The sequence below is a fragment of the Ursus maritimus genome, unplaced genomic scaffold, assembly GCF_017311325.1.
Source record: "Ursus maritimus isolate PB19 unplaced genomic scaffold, ASM1731132v1 scaffold_27, whole genome shotgun sequence".
Classification (NCBI taxonomy): domain Eukaryota; kingdom Metazoa; phylum Chordata; class Mammalia; order Carnivora; family Ursidae; genus Ursus; species Ursus maritimus.
This window is the reverse complement of record NW_024425230.1, coordinates 25036053-25055011: the sequence shown is the minus strand read 5'-3', so window position 1 is coordinate 25055011 and position 18959 is coordinate 25036053. Positions and strand designations below refer to the sequence as shown.

Genomic DNA, 18959 nt, shown 5'->3' with positions numbered 1-18959 from the left:
GGAGGCAGGAGTGAAAGGTGAGTCTGGAGACAGAACCGTCTGTTCTCTGGAGGTGGGACCTGTTCAGGTCAGCGGGGGATGAGGTTTGGAAAAAGGACAGAAAAGGAGGGGACAAGGGTGACTGCCTGCCCTGTGGCACAGGCGTCCTTTTCCGCCATCCTGGGGGCCACGGGTGCCTCACCTTGCAGGGGTGAGGAGGTCTGGCTGTGCCGTGACCATGACCGGGAGGACCGGGAGCCTGGCGGTTGGGGCCTGGCTTAGTGGATGCAAGGGTAGCCCCTACCTCCTGTGGTTGTGGGGTGTAGTGTAACCAAGGGGGGACAGAAACGTGTTACACGCTCCCTAGCCGCTGGGGTCAGAACAGTGCTTTTTATCTGCATTTAACTCGCAAAAATCCTGCCGGGTCCATGTTTGAAATGAATCTCCTCATCTTTATGACCGAGGATTAGGAAGCGAGGAGAGAAGGCCGTCATGCAAATCGTACGCGTCCAGCCCATATTTCTCCCTTGGTTCCTTGGCACGTGGTTGATGTTAACAGCAGCTGCATCTATTAAGCACTGACTGTGTGCTAAGCCCTTACCAAGCCTCCACACATAAGACCTCATTTATTTTTATTTTTTAAATTAAATTAAATTAAATTTAAGTTCAATTAATTCACGTATAGTGCATTATTAGTTTCAGAGGTAGAGGTCAGTGATTCATCAGTTGCATATAACACCCAGTGCTCATCACATCACATGCCCTCCTCAGTGCCCATCCCCCAGTTACCCCAACCCTCCACCCCTCCCCTCCAGCAGCCCTCAGTTTGTTTCCTGGAGTTGAGACTCCCTTATGGTTTGTCTCCCTCTCTGATTTCGCCTTGTTTTCTTTTCCCCTCCCTTCCCCTGTGATCCTCTTGTTTTGCTTCTTAAATTCCACATATGAGTGAAATCATGTGATAGTTGACAAGACCTCACTTAACCTCACAAAGTCCCACTGAGAAGAACCATGGGAAGACACAGAGGCCGAGGGTGGTAACATGCCCGAGGTGCACGGCTCAGAGCCGTGGGTGAGAGCCTTCCCACTGGTTTAACTGGAGAGTGCAGGCTCGGGACCCAGAAGACAACACTGGGGGGTGGAGGTGGGGGGTGTAGACAGAGGGGCCGTGATGAAGGTGAGGCTCCATCCTGTAAACCTTGCCTCAGCGCTCAGCCTCTGCCCCTGTCCCCCAGCACACAGCATTCGCTGCTTTCCCAGACATCCTGCTCCGTGTTTTACGGTCCTTCCTGTTGGAAGGACTTCCAACACTGAAAATAAAACTGCTGACCCATTCTCTGAACTAAGTGAGCGGCCGGGAGACATGGATCAGCAGAAGCGCAAAGCAAGAGAAATGGACAAAATAAACTTTTCCTTAGGAAATGCTGTATAGTCTCCTTCCGCCCTAGGTTCCCAGGCAGAGGACGTAAGCATTCTGACCCAGCCAAGGGCTCAGAGCTCCCCAGATTCTGCTCACCAGCAGACCCCGTTTTCTGATCTTTGGGTCCTTGGAGCACGCTGAGGCCAGGCCAGTGGCGTCAGAGTCTCCTTTTGCGTCTGTGCAGCTGGTGCATAATTGGTGTTCCCGTGAGGCTTCTGTGTCAGGTGACATCCGAACAGAGGATTCCCAGCAAGCAGTGTTTGCCAACTGCTGACTTTGGCTCTTTGGAACATCATCAGCGTATGGGGCGTTCGGAGCACACCTGTGGGCGCAGGGGCATGTGGGGGAGTTAGCTCCTCAGTCCCTAGAGGAACGGAACCCACTGCATCGAGCTTGATGTGAGAATGACACGGTTGGCAGCCACACTTGAGCTGCCTTCAGGCAAAGAAAAGACCTCTTTTAACAGAGTTGACTTGGCTCCATTCCTGCCTCTGGGGACGATGGCAGGGCTTCCTGCTGCCCATTCATTGATTGCAAGCAGCTTCCTTCTTGCCTTTACTGACAGTCATGAGCCTGGTGAGTCAATGTGACCCCGGGGCTGGTGCCACTAACCTCTATCTCACTGTGAACTGAGATCGACAATGGTGTGTGCCCGGCTGCCCGTCGGCATTGCTCTGAGAGTCTTGGGAGTTCCGGAGGTTTGACAGGTGTGCTGATGTACGGGAGACTCTTGTGCGCACCGCCAGCATTCAGCTCAGAGTGCAGGAAGAGAGGGGGTGGGGTACACCACAGTGCGGGAGCAGTGGCTGGGAGACTGTCCTTCCCGCTCTCCACTCTCTCTTCCCCTTCCCTCCCTTCCAGCCGCACCTTTTGTACTGGGCACTGTGTGCTGGGCTCTTCTTGTGCCCCCATGACGTGACAACAGTTTGAAGAGTAGGTGAGGCTATTCAAACCTCTGGCAGCCCGACACATTCTGGTTATCACTGCTTGCTTTCCATCCCCCCTGGGCTGAAAGTTTGCTCTCTCCCTAAGAGAGGGCTAGTTAAATCAGGGCCAACAGTCTTTACAGTAGCTGTATCTTAGAGTAGGACAAGCTTTGTGCGTTTTTAAGCTAATTTTTCAATTAAAAAAAAACAATCAAAGTTTCTAAAACTATGTGTGTATCACAGTGAGGGAACAAAAGTTGAAAGTTGCTGATGTGAAAATTTGATTAGACTGGATTTGTCCATGCTCTGTCCTCATCTCGATCTTTTCTTCCCAGGAACTGAAGCACCTCATCCTCGAAGCAGCCGATGGATTTCTGTTTGTAGTGGCGGCAGAGACAGGACGAGTGATTTACGTGTCTGACTCCGTCACCCCCGTTCTGAACCAGCCCCAGTCCGAGTGGTTTGGGAGCACCCTGTACGAACAGGTGCATCCCGACGATGTGGAGAAGCTGAGAGAGCAGCTGTGCACTTCAGAAAACTCGATGACAGGTCAGTGTGGCTCCCTCTGTGAGGCTCTTTGACCCTGGAGACCAATGTCTTTCAGTAAACAGATCAGGGAGCTTCAGGTCAGAAAAAGCTGCCTAAAGGTGAGGGCCTATATTTGACTTGGTTTGTGTAATGGCTTCATTTACCTGTAACATTTAAAAAATTTATTTTTAGTACGTGAATTTTTTAAATCCATTTTTTTCTATATTTTACCTGCAATTAGGGGATGTTGTCACTAGGAGGCGATATTGATACATTAGCCAGAACCATCTATTCTGTAATGAGATTTATGTCTCAAGTGTTTCATTATGTGTGATCCTGATTATAGGTGCTTATTACCTCGGCTTTAATTCCCTGCCATGGAGTTGTTATTGGAACATTTAAATACAGTCAGTTCTGCCATCATGCCACATGCATGTTGCTGAAAATCCCTGCAGTATACAAACTCTTGAGATAAAACTACAGGGCTCATGGGGAAGAAATGGGTTAGGACCACACAGTCAAGAATGAATCACTGACAGATAAAAATAAGAATAGGAACCGAGTAGAAATGGGAGCATAATTTTATACATTAAATGATTAAGAAATTCATAAATACAAGCATAAGTGTGACTCTGGACCTTGAGACTGGCGTGAAATTTACTTGTGGAGGTGAGTCTTGGAAGGGTTGCCCCCTGTGTGTTTGTGTGTGGTGGTACAAGGATAGTCCTGTGAAGTTAGAAGTCAAAGGAGAGTTGTGACAGCAGATACGGATGGGGTGGCTCGTAACACATGGCAACTGGGGGAGCTGGCAGGTGTCCGAGGTGTGTGCGTTTGTGGGCCGGTGTGGTCCCCTTTGGCCGGATGCACTTTTCTGTGTTCATGAGCAGACACAAAATTCACATTACGCTCAAGTTGATCCCCCATAGAGCAATCACACTGGAACACATTTGCCTTTTCTAAGCAAGTGTTAGGGCCGACGGCGCTGTAGCATGTGCGTTCCGCTGGGTCTGTGTTCGCTTCTGTGTCTGCCCGCTGAGCCTCACTCGACGCTGTGTGCTTGGTAGGCGTTCAGCCGAAGCCTGGTGAGTGAGGGAGTCATTGTTGTGCCGATTGCAATAGTCTGCTCGGGCTCCCATAAAAACATACCACAGAAGGTGGCCTCAATAGCAGAATTGTATTTTCTCACAGTTTTGGACTCTCGAAGTCCACGATCCAGACGTTGGCAGGTTGGGCTTCTCCTGAGCCTCTCTCCTTGCCTAGGGGTGGCACCTGCTCGCCGCGTCCTCTCGGGTCTGCTGTGTGGCCGAGCACTCCTGATGTCTCTCTCCTCCTGTCAGGACACCAGTCATAGGAGATTAGGGCCCCACTCTCATGGCTTTGTCGAACAGCAGTCACCTCCTTAAAGGCCCCATCTCCAAATACAGTCACGTTCTGAGGTTCTGGGGGTTAGGGCTTCACTATACTGATTTTGAGGGGACCCAGTCCAGCCCCTAACACCCCTGATAAGACTGAGTTGCGTATTTTCAGAAGTGACAGAAGGACAGCTGTTTCTGGACGATACTAGTAGCGTTCTCGGCATTGGTGTCAGTGCGTATTAAAGGAGGGGGAGGGCGGGGGTTAAGGTGTGAGGACGGGGTCTGTGCTGTGCTCACCTCTGCGTCTCCGCAATGGTGACACCTGGCCTGGCACCGAGCTCCATGCATAGGTCAAACAACGGCGCTAAGACAGACTCAGAGAGACGCACTCTGCTGTCCCAGCCTTGAGCCGAATTAGAGAGCTCCATATAGAAATTCTAAGGAAGGCACCTTACAAAGTTAAGCATTCCAGAGGGATATGAAAAGGAAAATAAATCAGCCAGGAACTGTTGACAGCTGAAATCACCTTCTCCGGAAAGAGCCGTCTTTCCCTAGACTTCTGTGTCTGACCACAGGATGTGGCTTTTTGAAACCCAGTCAGGAGCCCTGGCAGATGGCGGGGGGAGTGATGGTCAGGGGGAGGTCAGGCTCTGGCCATGGGTTTAGCTAACTGACTCAGCAGAGCAGAGTGGACCCTTCTGTCCATGGGAAGCTTTCATGTGTCTGGCAGAGTTTAAAGGGTCAGTGTGGACCCCATTTGGACAGAGTGTCCTCGGGGTAAGCCCTGGACGGTGGCCCTGGCCGCCAGAGCTGGTGTACTAGAGGCATTCCTCCAAGAAGCCAGAAGACCTGGTGGACGCTGACCAGCGAGGCCTCTGAGCCTCCTTCTGCTTGAGCTCCTCGTCCGAGGGAGCAGGGCAGGCTGGGGAGGGGCTCCGTGCTCAGGGAGGACGAGGGGACTGGCTCTCCCAGAGCTGGAGAGGTGTGCTGTGACTCCCAGCACAGACAGCCTAAAAGCTCATAGACCCGGCGGGGAGCTTGGAAGAGCTCAGTGCAGCGGGAGGCTGTGGTTTGGAGGGCGCTCAGGACAGGCGGCAGGGGCTGGGCTCTGTGACCAGCCAACACGTAGCTGTACTAAAACTCAGAATAACAAACCCCAGGGATGATTTGATGCCTTTGGTCATTGGACGGAGTCTCAAGCTCTCCTGTCCCTTCATTGTGGGCCTTGCTGGGGGTCAGGGCGGGAGGGCGTGGGGCAGGGGGCCAGGCGGGTCTGTGGGGGTCATGGGGGGCTCAGCCTGGCCTCTCTGAGCCTCTCAGTGGCAGAGAGTTAGGCCTGGTCTGTGGGACCTGCAGGTGGCCTGTGCTGGCTTGCGGACGTTGAGGGGGCTTGGTAGGAGGGGGCGAGTCGCCTCGTGGCTGCGGGCCCACAGTTCTGCGCAGAGTTGCAGGGACTACAGTGGAGGTGGCAGCGGAGTTACCCTGTTCCCGCCGCAGAGGCGGTGATGACGTCTCGTGGGGGGCATCCTGCGGCGGCGTGGGCCGGGTTCCGTCTGTTGGGTTCATCCAGGCGGGGAGAGGTGGAGCCCTCACCCGCAGCAACGCTGCAGATAGAGAAGGAGCCGGGCAGGCAGCTCGAGATCCCGTTCTGGGTCTCCCTTCCTGACCCTCCTTCCCCTCTCCCCGCCCAGGGAATTCCCAGCTCCCATTCTCCACTCTTGCCCACCACCCCCGTGTAGAATTGAATGCACTGATTTAAGAAATGGGGGGAGCTGGAGGAGAAGCTGGAGGATGAAGAACTACACTCAAGGCCACGGGCCCCGTGGCACCCTGCCCCGTGGGCCTGCTCGCCTGCTGGCATGGCCTGTGGGGAGACGGGTGGCATCGGCCCCGGATGCCCAGGAGCCTGAGAAAGCATGTCCTTTCCCTAGGACTTGGGTGGGTGGTGGGCCGAGGTGGGCATTGTGGAGGTGCTCTCGCTGTGGCTCGTAAGAGCCCACTCCTCTCAAGGGCTAGTCCTGGCAGGAGGGTGAAAGGGACCCGTCATCTCAAGCTGAGTAACCGTGTAAATCTCGAGGCTCTGTCCACCAGCAGTGCCTGGCGGCGATGGGACTCTCCCTTCGTAGGTGTGAATGGAACGCTGAGGACGCGGGTTCTAGAGGGTCCTAGGGGCTGGCCATCAGGGGGTGGTGCCTTCCTCCCAGAGACAAGCGGTGGAGAGGAAGAAGCAGGTGGCCCATCGAGCAGGGAGCCCGATTCCGGACTCGACCCCAGGACCCCGGGATCATAATCTGAGCCGAAGGCAGACACTTCACCGACTGAGCCCCCAGGGGCCCCCAGAGACTTCTGTGCTTACAGGAAAGTGCCTGAGCAGCCAGCTTGGGTTCAGTGACGGAAAACCAACCCCAACTGGCTTAGTGAAAAGGACCTGGATCGGCTCACATCCCTGGAAGGGGCTTCCGGCTTCAGACACAGATAGGGATCAGACACTGGTAACAGTCATTCCTCGTTATCCGGAGCTTCATACTTGCGAATTTGCCTCTTAGCAAAATTTGTTGTAACCCCAACTCAGTATGCAGGGAGCGTTCACGGGCATTTGCACCCGTGCCCAGAGGGGTGAGGACTGGAGTCACGGGTGCACGTGTTTCTAGCCAAGGTCAAAGGAGATGATGCTCTGTCCTCTTGTTCCAGCCCTTTTTTCGCTGGAAATCAGCACTCTTCTTCCAGTGTATTTCGTGCCTTGTTGTTTGCATTTTTGTGATGTTTGTTGGTGATCTGGCAGTTCAGGATGACCCTCGAGAGCAGGCTGAAGTGCTGTGGCTGTGCTGTGTGGTGGGGGGTGGGGGGTCACGTGTCGGAGCAGCTGCTCGCAGACGTGAGGCACGGTGCTGGTGGCCAGCAGTTCGGGGGTAACGGAGCAGCCGTATCAGGTAAGGTTTCTACACAGAAGCACACGTAAGACACGGTTCTGTACCCACGGGGCGACGACCGTGCCGCGCCCGGAGGCTGGCAGGAACCTGTCTTCCCTGGAGCAACAGCTCAGAGTTTGCTAACTCGGTGTTTGCCGTGACGATAAAACGAAACTACGGTAGATAACAAGAATGGGCTGGACACCTTCTCCTCCGTCCCCTGGCTTTGTCGTTTTAGGCACGCTGATGCACGAAACATCGCCCAGGTTCAGTGCGTGCGTTTCGATGAGTGTGGACATACGCGCCCACCCACGACACCGTCACCGCCGTCAAGGTGCCGAGCATATCCGGCACCAGCAGACATTTCCTCGTGGGGTTTTTTGTGGTTTTTTCCCTTTTCTCTCTCTCTTTCTTCTTCTGTTTTTGCATAAGAACACTGGACATGAGCTCTATCCTCCTACCGTGTTTTAAAGCAGGCATTTCTGCATTGTTAACGACGGACACTGTGTTGCCCAGCAGACTCTAGAACTTCTCCCCCTGGCATGACTGAAACTTTGTACCCAGTAAGCGCCAACTCCCCAGTTCTTCGTCCCCAGCCTCTGGAAACTGCCGTTCTGTTCTCCGCTTTTGAGTTGACTACTTTAGATTTCTCCGGAAGGGAAATCAGGCAGTACTTTTTCTGTGACAGGATCCTGTCACTTAGCATTACGGTTCATCCATATTGTCACAAATGGTAAGTTTTCCTTTTTTTTTTTTCCTAAGGCTGAATGATTTTCCACGGCTGAATGATTTTCCACTGTACGTGTGTACCACGTGTGCTGTCTCCATCAGTGGGCATCGGGCTGGTTTCTGTATTTTGGCTGTTGTGAACATGGCGTGCAGACACCTCTTTGAGATTCCTTTGCAAGTCTTTCAGGGTAGACACCGTGCCCAGAGGGGGGATTGCCTGGGCAGGGCGGATCCTCAGGCAGGCCCTTCTCACGCAACAGAGGGGTTTCTTAGCAGCTCCGAGCTTTCAATCGTCGCTCAGCAACACCAGCAGAAACAGATCGCCTTCTCCAGCAGTTCCAGCAAATATCCCACCACCGGCTCTCTGGGCTCCGCGTGGGCCACCTGCCCTGCCCAGTTCCAGTGGCGAGGGAGTCTCAGCGAGGGTGTGAGGCCAGCGTCTCTACCACAGGCACGTGGGCCTAAAAGTTAGGGGGAGGCCATTCCCTGCGGGAGATCGGGCACTGTCACTGATGGGAGGAAGGCTTGCTGGCTGGCTGGGAGAGCTGCCCTCTGTGGTGTTAGAGGTGAGCCTTAACGGGGAAGGATGGGGCTTTCTACCAGACGCAGGAGCACACTCTCATCTTCCGGGGAATGCTCGGGATATTTGGGTTACAGGCTCCTAAGTTGGAGGTGGAGCTGATGTCAGGTATGGAAGTTGGGAGGGATCAGATAAAAGTTTGGGGGGTGGTTTGCTGGAGAAATATCTCTTGTGCATGTCTGAGTGACCCGTGCTCCAGCCCACGCACTATGGGGAAGGAGGGGAGCTGAGCAGAGTCCCAGGGCTTCCAAGTGATCCTGCCCCAAGGGGTGGGGTTCAGAGGGCAAGCAGCACAGTGAGCTGCCCGAGGGAGCCCAGAGGGAGCAAGTTCCGTGTCCATGGCCTTCCCCAGCTCCCCCCTTACCCCTGCCCGAGGCCTCTGAGCTCCGGCAAACCTTGATCCCGCAGGGAGCAGAAACTGGAGACCTCGCACCCGGAACCTGGAGCGCTGCCCTGTGTAGGAAGCGCCCAGCAACCCGGCTGCGCCGCGAGTGTGGGAAAGGGTGCTGCATGGACGGTAAGGAGCCAGGTTTGTTTGGTCCGTCCCCCCCACCACACCTCTGCGCTCTGTTCTTTCTTTGTTCAGAGAACGGAGTCAGCGTTGGTTCAATATAGGGAAAAACTTCGCAGTGGTTAGCACTTCGTGCTGCTGGAGATGCCTGTGAGCCACGGCAGGATTAATTCTTCCCTCCTTCCCTACTCCCCCTCCCCCTCAGCTTCCTCCCCCCCACTTCTTCCCTCCTTTCCTCCCTCCCTCCCTTTCTTTATCCAGTTGCTCATTCATTGAACCGTGTAGGTATCTATTCAACAAATACCTGGTTGCACAGCCGTAGAAAGGACTTGTGGGATGCAGCCGGTCCTTCCCCACCCGAGACAGGAGAGACAGGAGTTCTCAGCTGCTGTTGAATGAATGGACCCCCCCTTTCCTAGCTGTTCCAGCCCAGAGTCTTTGTGATAATCTGAGGAGAGCCCGGGCCATGTGGGTCCCCGAGGGCTTTGTCCGGAAAGCCCCTCGTGCATGAGTCACAAGTCCCAATCAGCTGTGATTAAGCTTCCCCATTGCCCGAAGTCCAGAGATGCCTTCAGCCTTGGGTCACAGGACTTGGCTGGGCCCTGCTCTGGACCCAGATAGCAGCTCATGAGAGCAGGCCAGCGGGGACCCTGGGCAGGCAGCTCTGCTCACTGACCTGTCATCGTTGTGTCTGTGAGCCGTTCACGCTGGTCATCCGCTCCAGTGTCCCTGCTTGTCTGGGACAGGAGACACCTGCGGGACTCTGGGTGCATTGAGCTTGTATTTCTCATTCATCCTAACAGCAGAATATTAACAACTGTCATGAGCGCTCTTCGTTTTTAAACCACTTTAGTGGGCATCAACCCTGGCTGAGCATTAGAACCAGTCACACGGGGAGGTGTGACAGGAATGCCCGCCCAGGCTCTGGGGATGGTGCTGGGCATGGTTATTCTGGAAAAGCTTCCTGGGTGGCTATGATGCGCAGGGTTGGGCTGAGAACCCTTGCTTCTGTCGCCTCGTCACAGTCCTGTGCACAGGGGCCTGTTGACCCCAGATCACAGGAGAGGAGCGTGAAGCTGGGGCTCCCTGGCAGGTGCCCGGGGCCACACAGCTGAGGCCCAGCAGGTGTTACAAAGTGGATCTCGCTGTCAGTGAAAACAAAGCCTTTGTGTCTTCAGGGTGTCTGGATACAAAGAAGCCTCGGAAGCCTTGGCGCGGCCCTGACACGGGGCAGGTGGGCAGTGCTCAGTGGGGTTCAGGGCGCACAGGTGGTGGACGGTGTCAGAGCTCAGGCCTCGGGGTCCTGCATGATCTCGTGCAGTGCTTCTCAGAGTGTGATCTCTGGTCCTGCTGCCTGAGCGTCACCTGTGAGCCTGTCGGGGACGCTCAGTCTTGGTGGGAACCCGGACCTACTGGACCGGGAGCTTGGAGGGCCCTGTAATCTGTATTTCGACTCACCCTCCATGTCGTACTGATGCATGCTGGAAGTTTGAGAACCGCCGGTCTGGGGCCACCGTCCTGGGACTCTACCCTGTCCTGGGACTCGACCCCACGTCACCTGGACCAAGTCCACCTCTGTTGACCCTTGTTGGGTTTTTCATCTCTGACTGTAACTTTCCTCCTGAGAAAGGTGGCAATGTAAAAGGCTTTGTGAAATGTCATATTAGCTGTGAACCTCAAGGCAAGTACGTATTTGTACTTGGAAGGTGAAGCCCGGTAAGATGTAGGGGTGCTCTGCGGGCCAGCAGCACCTGCACCTCTGGGAGCTTTGTGGAAATGCGGAATCACAGGCCCCATCCCAGCGGGCCTGACTCAGCACCGACATCTTCATGAAACCCCCCAAGGGATTTATATGCACGTACATGTTTGAGAAGCTTGCACTAAAGACTTCGGCAAGGTGTGGCTGGGGGCTGGCAGCCACTAGGGCTGGGGACATCCTTCAACTGCTGCTCCTGGCAGGAGGTCTCGGGCAGGGCCATGGAGAGTATGGGGAGAGCCGGGGGAGGAGGAGCGGTCTCTGGAGCTTGCTGTCCTCTCCTTGCTCCCCCTTTCCCCCAGCCTGCACCAGCCCCGGACCTCGCTCTGCAAGTCCAAGGGTCACAGTCTGGCCACTAGGATTGGGAGGAGGTTTGCGAGCCTGGCAGCTGGCATGCTCTGGCACAGAGCAGGAGGAGAGCAAGGCGCCGAGGGCTAGAGGACCCAGGCTAGAGCAGAAATGAGCCCCACTGCACATGATGCCGCAGAGCCCGGCGTGCACGGCCTGGATCATGCGCGCCTGGGAGAGCAGCCGGCCCGGGTCTGCGTTCAGTCTCAGCCCGTTCCAGGCAGCTGGGCCTCCTTCGGGACACATTGCAGAAGAGGGCGAGGGCCAAACCAGGTCAACCTCGGCCGCGCAGTTGAGTCCTTCGGGGGAAGAATGGCAGGCGGATAATTGGTCCCTCAGGGGTTCTGTGAACTGTGAAGCCCACCCTTGTGATATCAGTTCTGGAAAAAAGACCGTCTCTTTCCAACTGTCAGTCATGAAGGTAACTTCATGAAAACCATACTTGCAAATATCTAGCTTATTTTCTTTGCAACACCCGGGCTTCGTCCTTGGGCCGATGCCAGAGTCTGAAATCCAAAACACGTTCAGCAGTTCATTTCTTGCCTTATTAGGTAACACACGTAAATGGAGCAAAAAAAAAGAAAAAAAAATCCTGATTTTTATCTGAGTCAGCTATTAACAGTGTTATTGAGTTTCTGTTGTTTGAAATAGAAATAAAGTGTCTCAGTGGCAAGAAAAGCATGTTTATTTGATTTCGGCCCCTTGGAAATTGCCCAGGGGTGTAGCAAACACTTGGGCGACCAGAGAAGGCGTTTGGAGTCGTGCTGCCCGAGGTGCTCGGTAAACGCACATGAGGCTGAAGTCTGAGAGCCGGGGGCTGGCGATTTTTCGTATTGTCACAGTGGCTTTCCCGCGGGAAACCGCAGCTTGCTTAGATCTCTTCTCCCAGATGTTGCCGCGGTGCCAGTTCAGTTCTTTCTCGTGGTTAAATATTTATATGACCTGCCTGGTTTTGCTTCGCTTCATACATAGCATGCGGACCTGCGGGGCTGGTTGTCTTTTGCTCTCATATTTTATGTGGAAAGATATTTCATGAATCTGGACGGATTTCCAACACGGGCTGCTGGGTTCAGGATCACTCTGGTGTCCCAGCAGATAAAGGCTGGTGCTCTCCAGAGGGACTCAGGGGTGGGGCTGGGGTGGGCCTGGGGGCGGAGGGGAGGCAGCTGGGGGTGGTGGGAGGGTCCCCGCACTTGGAGCTAGAGGGACCTGGTGCCAGTTATGGTTCATGGCCCTGTGCTTTGGGTGAGGGACTTGACCTCCCCCGGCCTCAGTTTCCTCATCTGTAAGTGCAGGCAGTGCTATACCCCTTATAGGACTGCCCTAGGCATGCATGAATGACCCACGGGATGGTGTTAATGAGGGTGTTTGGGGATTGTAGGGCTTTCTTTCGCTTTTTAATAATTGAGAAGCATATTTAAACACTGGTGGTCTTCCAAAGTGTCTGTCTTGCTCTGCTCTGTGTTCTTACCCTCTAAAATGTGTCTGAGGGTCTTGGCACTGTTGCCGAGGGAAGATGGGTAGACTTGGAGCTTTCTTAGCTTTGCCCAGTGATCATGGGACGGCATCCCCCCTTCCAGCCTGCGCGGGAGAACATCACACGTGCAGGAGCAGCGGAGGGGCGTGTGGATACACGACTCACTTCTGCTTTTGCTTGCATGCGAGCATTCATGCATCCACCCGTCCAGCCCGTGTGTACTGAGTACTGACTGACGTCGTGCGGGTGCTGTGCGGAGTGCTGAGGATGTAGTGCTCTGGCTGATGCAGTCTGGCTCTCTTGGAGTTGATGGTTTAGCAATGAGAGGAGACCCCAAAGAAATAATCACGTAGAACATGCGTCCCACATCAGGATGCTCATTGGGCAGGAGAAGTCCGTGCGGCACTGAGAACAAGTAATATGGGAGTGGGCTTGTTTGGCAGGTTGGACGGGGCCCCCGAGAGTGTGTGAGGAGCTGAAGGGGGCCGGCGGGGCGTGGTAGAGGGTGGGGAGAGTGGATGCTTGTTCCCACGGCAGCGAAGGCCGGAGGAGTCCTGTGACCGAGCTGCGGAGCGCACACTGTTGTAGGGGGCGCGGAGTGGGCTGGGGGAGTCGAGGTGGTGAGGGTGCCGACGGATGCAGAGGAGACAGTGCGCTGGGGCTGGGGCGCCGTCGGATGCTGCCATCAGCACAAACCGGGCAGCTGGAAACCACAGCGATGGGTGCTCTCACGGTTCCAGAGGTCAGAAGTCTATCAGGATGTCAGCAGTTGGTCCGCGTTGTAGGCTCTGTGGGGGGTCTGCCCTGTGCTTCTCTCCTGGCGTCTGGTGGTGGCCAGCGGTCCTGCCGCTCCCCTGCCGCTCCCTTGCTCTAGACGCACCCCTCCTGTCTCTGCCTCGGCCACACACAGCGTTCGTCCCTTGTCCCTGGGTCCAGACTGTCCTCTTGTCTTCAGGACCCGTCCCTGATCCAGTCTGAGTCGTTTCAACCTGTTTATGTCTACAAAGACCCTATTGCCAGGTGAGGCCACATTCGCAGGTTCTAGGGAGACATGCATTTTGGGGCACACTGTCCCAACCCAGTGCAGTGATAGTGGGGACAGAGAGAGGTGGGGACTCGGGGTTCTCAGGCAGCACAACCAGCAGGGAAGCCGGTCCACTCGCTGTAGCTCTTTCTCTACCCAAATAAAGTTAGGAAAGCTGATGATCGAGGGTCCTTGGTGACCCTTTGTCACTGCCCTGTATGGTCTCTGACACATCTTTTCTGCCAGAAATGAGTTTAATTGTGGCGAGAGCCGGGGGCTCCTCCTCTGTGGCCCCAACTTGCCGAGTTGCTTCAGGCCACAAATCCCACGCCTTCCGTGGGTGTGTTTGCATTAACTGGTGGCTGCCTGTGGGCCCTGCAGCCCGTGGTCATGGACCGACGTGGGGGCAGTGCAGAATGCGCCGTGTGCGCCCGTGCCATCTGTCAGTGTGTCAGTGTGACTGCAGGCCACCAGGGTCACAGCCCCGGGGTGGGGGGGTCCCCGAGACCCCTCCCCACCCTCACACGGTGCTCATTCCCGTCTGAGCCTCATGGATGGCGCACTGTGTCCTGCCCGCTCCTCTGCTGCGTTCTCCTGCCCCCTGCTTCCTCACCCACCCCCCGGGCTGCCCCTGCTGATGCTCGTCCTCCGTGGGCAGGACAGGTAGGCCTGCCCTTGGGTGGGGGGATAAGGAGCACACTCTCTCCCCTACTTCTCTGTGCCTCTCGGATCTGGTGGGACTTGGAATCGGCCCCCCATCCAGCTCTGGCGAGGCATTTAATTTCTCAGAAGTGCTCCTCTCCTGGGTTCACCCTGCTTCTCCTGCTCGCTCCAGCCCCTCACCTGCCTGCCTTCTGACATGATTCACTGCCCGATGCCTGGGTCCTGCCTCGGGCCAGACCTGGCACTTGGCACCGTCTTCGTGAACGGAAGCAGAACCAGACACCGTCCGGAGCCAAGGCCAAGGCCGTTTCTGCAGAAAATAGTGGAAGGTCGCCACCGTCGGCTGAGGGCAGGTCCAGAGGCGGGGGTCAGGGGCAAGCCAGAGAGAGAGGTGGTGCTGCTGTGATGCCTGAGGCGGGGAGGCAGGGGCACACAGCGGACAGTTGGTGGGCGTGGGGAAGTTTGGCCCCCCGCTTGGGACCTGTTGTACTGTGACGGGGACCTGGCCAGCTCGGCCAGTCTCTGCGGTACAGAGTTGGTTTCTGGACATAGGGGTTAGTAGCAGGTGTAGGCTGGCTGGTGCCAGGCACTGTGCCTTGTTTCTCGAGGCTTCTTTAGTAGCTGGACCCTGACACCAGGGCATGGCACCCTGTCCCATCACTGGGCCCAAACCCCTTTCTCTTCCTGTCCTTGTCTCCCACGTCTGAGGACCTAGCATGTGTGGACAGAGTCACAGCTTGTCAGGGTCAGGGGTCTACGACTGAAGCGTGCCAGGCTCTGCAAGGCTTGACGTACCAGTGGGACCGAATGACTGGATTTTCCGTGGGTCATGAAGCACACTTCTCTGCCAGAAGTCACAGGGGCACGCAGCCTCCTTCACAGTGGGGCTTGAGGGGAGTCAGTGATGCACCCACTTCTATGAGTCTGGTGTTCACCGTGGGTAAGTTGGGGAGCCCTGCAGCCTCGCCTGAGCTGTGCTGTTGCTCTGTCAGGAAGCGGCTGGAGAAGGGGGCGCAGGGCTCTGCGGTGTCCAGGCAGAGAGGCACTTTCTGGCAGCTCCCGAGAGCAGTGAGGGTGTCCTGATTAAGGGATGGATGAGGTTAAGTGCTTTTAAATGGGTCATTATTAGTACTTGCCGTCCCCTTATCCATGCGTGTGCCTTGGACTTGGGAACTCTCAGTCTTGCTTTAAATTCACGCAGAGATCTCACCACATCCACAGGCTGCTGGTGCGTTCTTTTGTAATGCTGAGAATCACCTCCTCGAGGTCTGTGCTCTGTGTTCTCATCTCTGTATCATGGCTTTTTTTGAACCAAGTAACATCCAAGTAGTGCCTGGAAAACAGCAGCTTTGCAGTAAGTAAGTGTTTAAGATCCCCAGCCCCTAAAACACTGGTTCTCAGTCTCCGCGCACAGCAGGATTTTATTGGCTCTTTCAGAACTTCCGATGCCAGGGCTCTGGCCCGTTTCTCTGAATTCGACCCTGTTGTGGTGAAGCCCAGGCGTCTGTATTCTTAAAAGCAGCCCTGATGATTTCGTTGTCAGCCAAAGGTTGCACACTACCGTACCCCCACCAAAAAACCCCCACAAAATAAAAGAGCACAGCCTGATCTGTTTTATAGCAGGACAGAAATTTCAGCAAGGTCAAAATAAAAAAGAAACAAAATGCTAACAATGTCATCAGTCAGCAACACAGTTGAAAAGTGAGCGCATGAGCTTTTAAACCCTCCTTGCAAGCCTTGAATTCTTGATGAAGTATCTTTCGTCCTAACTCTGATGCTGGAGAAGGGAATAGACAAAGACTTTTCTCCATCTATAAAAGGAAACGATAACAAAAATAACCTACCAGTAGGATTGTGTTTAGGCAGATATACTAATTTTGAGTTACTTTAGGACAAATGAAAAGACAAATGGAATCATTGCTTCTTCCTGGTATGATGCAGGTTTTAGTAATAATCTCACGTGATGGCTGTAGTTTGTAATGCTTTGGTTAAAAATAACTCGATTGCAGAAACTCCAGCAGGATCAGGAAAATTAAAATAGTTTCCTTCAGCCTCACTAAAAAAAGAGACATATTTTTCTCTGAAATGTCATGATTCACCCCCAACGGTGAAATAAAAATGCACGTATAGCAGTGATCTTTCCTGTTTATTGCTTCCTCAGTAGAAGCTAATTGAGGAAAACATCTGCATTCAGTTTTCCCCTTATTTTTGTAGATTCTTTTCTTACACACCAACGAGAGCCTCGCCCGTCAGCCGTTTACCCAGGCAGAGATCCGGTGGATGGGTTTCAGTTTCGCCCTTTCTGGTGATGACAGAAATTAGTCTCAGAGGAGCTATTTACAATGTCATTCTTTAACCTTGGGTTGAGTGCACACGTTCCGAGGACCTAGACTCACGGGAGCTCCGCGTCGTGGGGACCTCAGAGCTCACATGGGCCAGCTTTTCTGCAGATCGCGTGCTCCCTGCAGAATGCACCTAGAAAGTGACCACCTCTGTCCTTTGGGGGGCACGCGGCGGCAGAGCTGGCCATGTCGGGGGACAGCCCTGTCTGCTTTGGAGTGATATGCTTGCACTCAGTGTGAAGTCCCCCCCGGTCACCCCGTCTCTGTGCTCAACTGCCTGGCTGACACTACGGGATGGGACCGGGAATGTGCACACACGTGCAGACTCAGCCGTGGCCAGGGGGCGAGCGAAGAGCGTGGGCTTTGGAGCCAGAGTCTGCCACGGGGCCGGGTTTTACCCCAGACCACCCGCTCTCGGGGCCCCCGTTTCCTGCTCAGGGTCGGCATGAGGGTGGTGCCTGAGACAGTGGGCCGTGAGCTCAGTTGGAGCCGGCTGCCTTCCTTTCCAGTGGCCGGCAGCCTTCACCTGGGGGTCAGTGTCTAGACGCCCAGTCTGGGTGGGGATCTGTGCACACGCTTCGGGAGAGAGCACCCTCGGGGGAACGGTCAGGGAGCAGCCGTGGAGGTCAGGAGGGGAGGCGGGCCGAGATGTGGTTCAGGAAAGGTCTAGCCTCAGCCTGATGCTGCAGGGAGCTGGGGAGGCTGCTAGAGGCTGTCCCACCAGAGGCAAGAGAGCAGGCTGTCCTTGGTCATAGACCCTGAGAGGTGGGTGAAGCTCCCAGGCATCCTCAAACCGGGCGGCTTCCAAGCAGCTCCAGGGACAAGCCTCTGAGAAGAGGCGGTGTGAGCCGTTGGCTGAAGCACCGTCAGCAGCCGGGGCGGGCATCTGCCGGTCAGCTTGTAGAGGGGCCCGGTGATCTGCCTGGGGCACCAGCGTGTCCGTCCCAGGCCTGGAAGGCTGGGAGCCAGCCCATGGGCGGAGATGGTGACCCCCAGGCTTGCCCACAAGAGCAGCTGAGGCTCTGGGGCTCGGGTGGGACCCCTACGGGCCCTGCTCTCCAGGACCGGCAGCTCCTGGGACTTGACCAGTGAGTCCTTGTGGATGAAGGGGAAACCATTTTACGGGAGGAAGAGTGCGTGTCTCAGTGTGAGAGCACCGATTATTCAGCACATGCCAGAAACAAAGTGCATCAGTGAGCCAGACACGGTCACTGTCCACGAAGGAGCTGTCCGTGCGGCTGGGGGAGAACAGACAAACAGACAGTCATACGGTGAATGCAGACTTCAAATGGCGATGTGTTCCAAGGCGGACGTCAGGAGGCTATGAACACGGTAGCGAGGACCCCTCATTCCCGTGTTGGAAGTGGTGGGGGAGCAGGGCGAAGGCTCTCTGAGGAAGCGGTGCTCAGACCGGGGTCAGAGGACATGGATGGAGATCAGCCATGGGTGGAGGGCCTGGGAGTGTCAAGCACTTTCCCAGCCGTGGGGATGAAGGTGGAAAGGCCCTGTGGCAGGAAGGCATTGTGGAGTCTGGGGAGGTGGCTGGGACCGTGGTGTGTGATGAGGGGGAGGCCGGGCCGGTGACAGCCACAGAGGACCACAGCACGTGTGGAGTTTACTAAGAGCACAGGGAGCAGTTGCTGAAAGGACGCCGACATGATCTGATCTGCATTTTTATGCATGAAGACTTTTCTGGTGCAGGGGAGCAGATAGTTTTGTTTTTGGAATCCGAGAAGAAAGGGAAGGAGTGTTTACATACTACATGAAGTGCTGTGTGGAGAACTTCACACATATTTCTTACTTAATCCCTCATGACGAGCTTTCACTTATTTTCAGCTTACGAAGGTCTGGTTGTTCCAGCACCCTTGTTGAGAAGACTGTCCTTCCTCCAGCAGGGTGCCCTTGCTCCTTTATCAAAAATCGGTTTTGTGTGTGTGGGGGAGGGTCTGTTTCTAGACTCTGTGCTGGCCCATCGACCTCACTGTGCATGGGCCAGTTCCGTGCTGTCTTGAGTCCTGCAGCTTGGTCATGACATCGGGCTGCTTTCGTCTCCCTACGCCGTTCCTCTTTTCCGGAGTTATTTTGGTTCCTCCAGGTTCTTTGCATTTCCACGTGAATTACACAGTCAGCTTGCCTGATGCTACAGGAAGCCCGAGGGGAGCTGAACTGCTTCAGAGCTAACATGAGCTTGGCGAGAACAGACATAGGGAGTCTTGTGACCCATGAACGCTGCATCCCTCCATGTACTCGGTTTTCCCTTCATGTCCCTGGGCGTTATTGTGCTCTTGTCCGTGTATGGCCCTTGCACAGATTTATTCTAAGTATTTTCTGCTTTTTATGCCAACGTAGATGGGGTTTTTAAATTTCAGTTTCTGATTGCTCAGTGATAGAATACGGAAATAGAATTCTTTTTCT

At 55.0% G+C, this 18959-nt stretch overlaps 1 protein-coding gene across 1 annotated transcript in view; it reads left to right on the top strand.

Annotated features, from left to right (window-relative positions):
* ARNT2 (aryl hydrocarbon receptor nuclear translocator 2) overlaps positions 1–18959 on the top strand; it is a 115619-nt gene that overhangs the window by 14986 nt on the left and 81674 nt on the right. The window contains exon 4 of the mRNA XM_040642888.1: positions 2658–2871. Coding sequence (XP_040498822.1) covers positions 2658–2871 — 214 coding nt within the window. The remainder of the gene's footprint in view (positions 1–2657; positions 2872–18959) is intronic.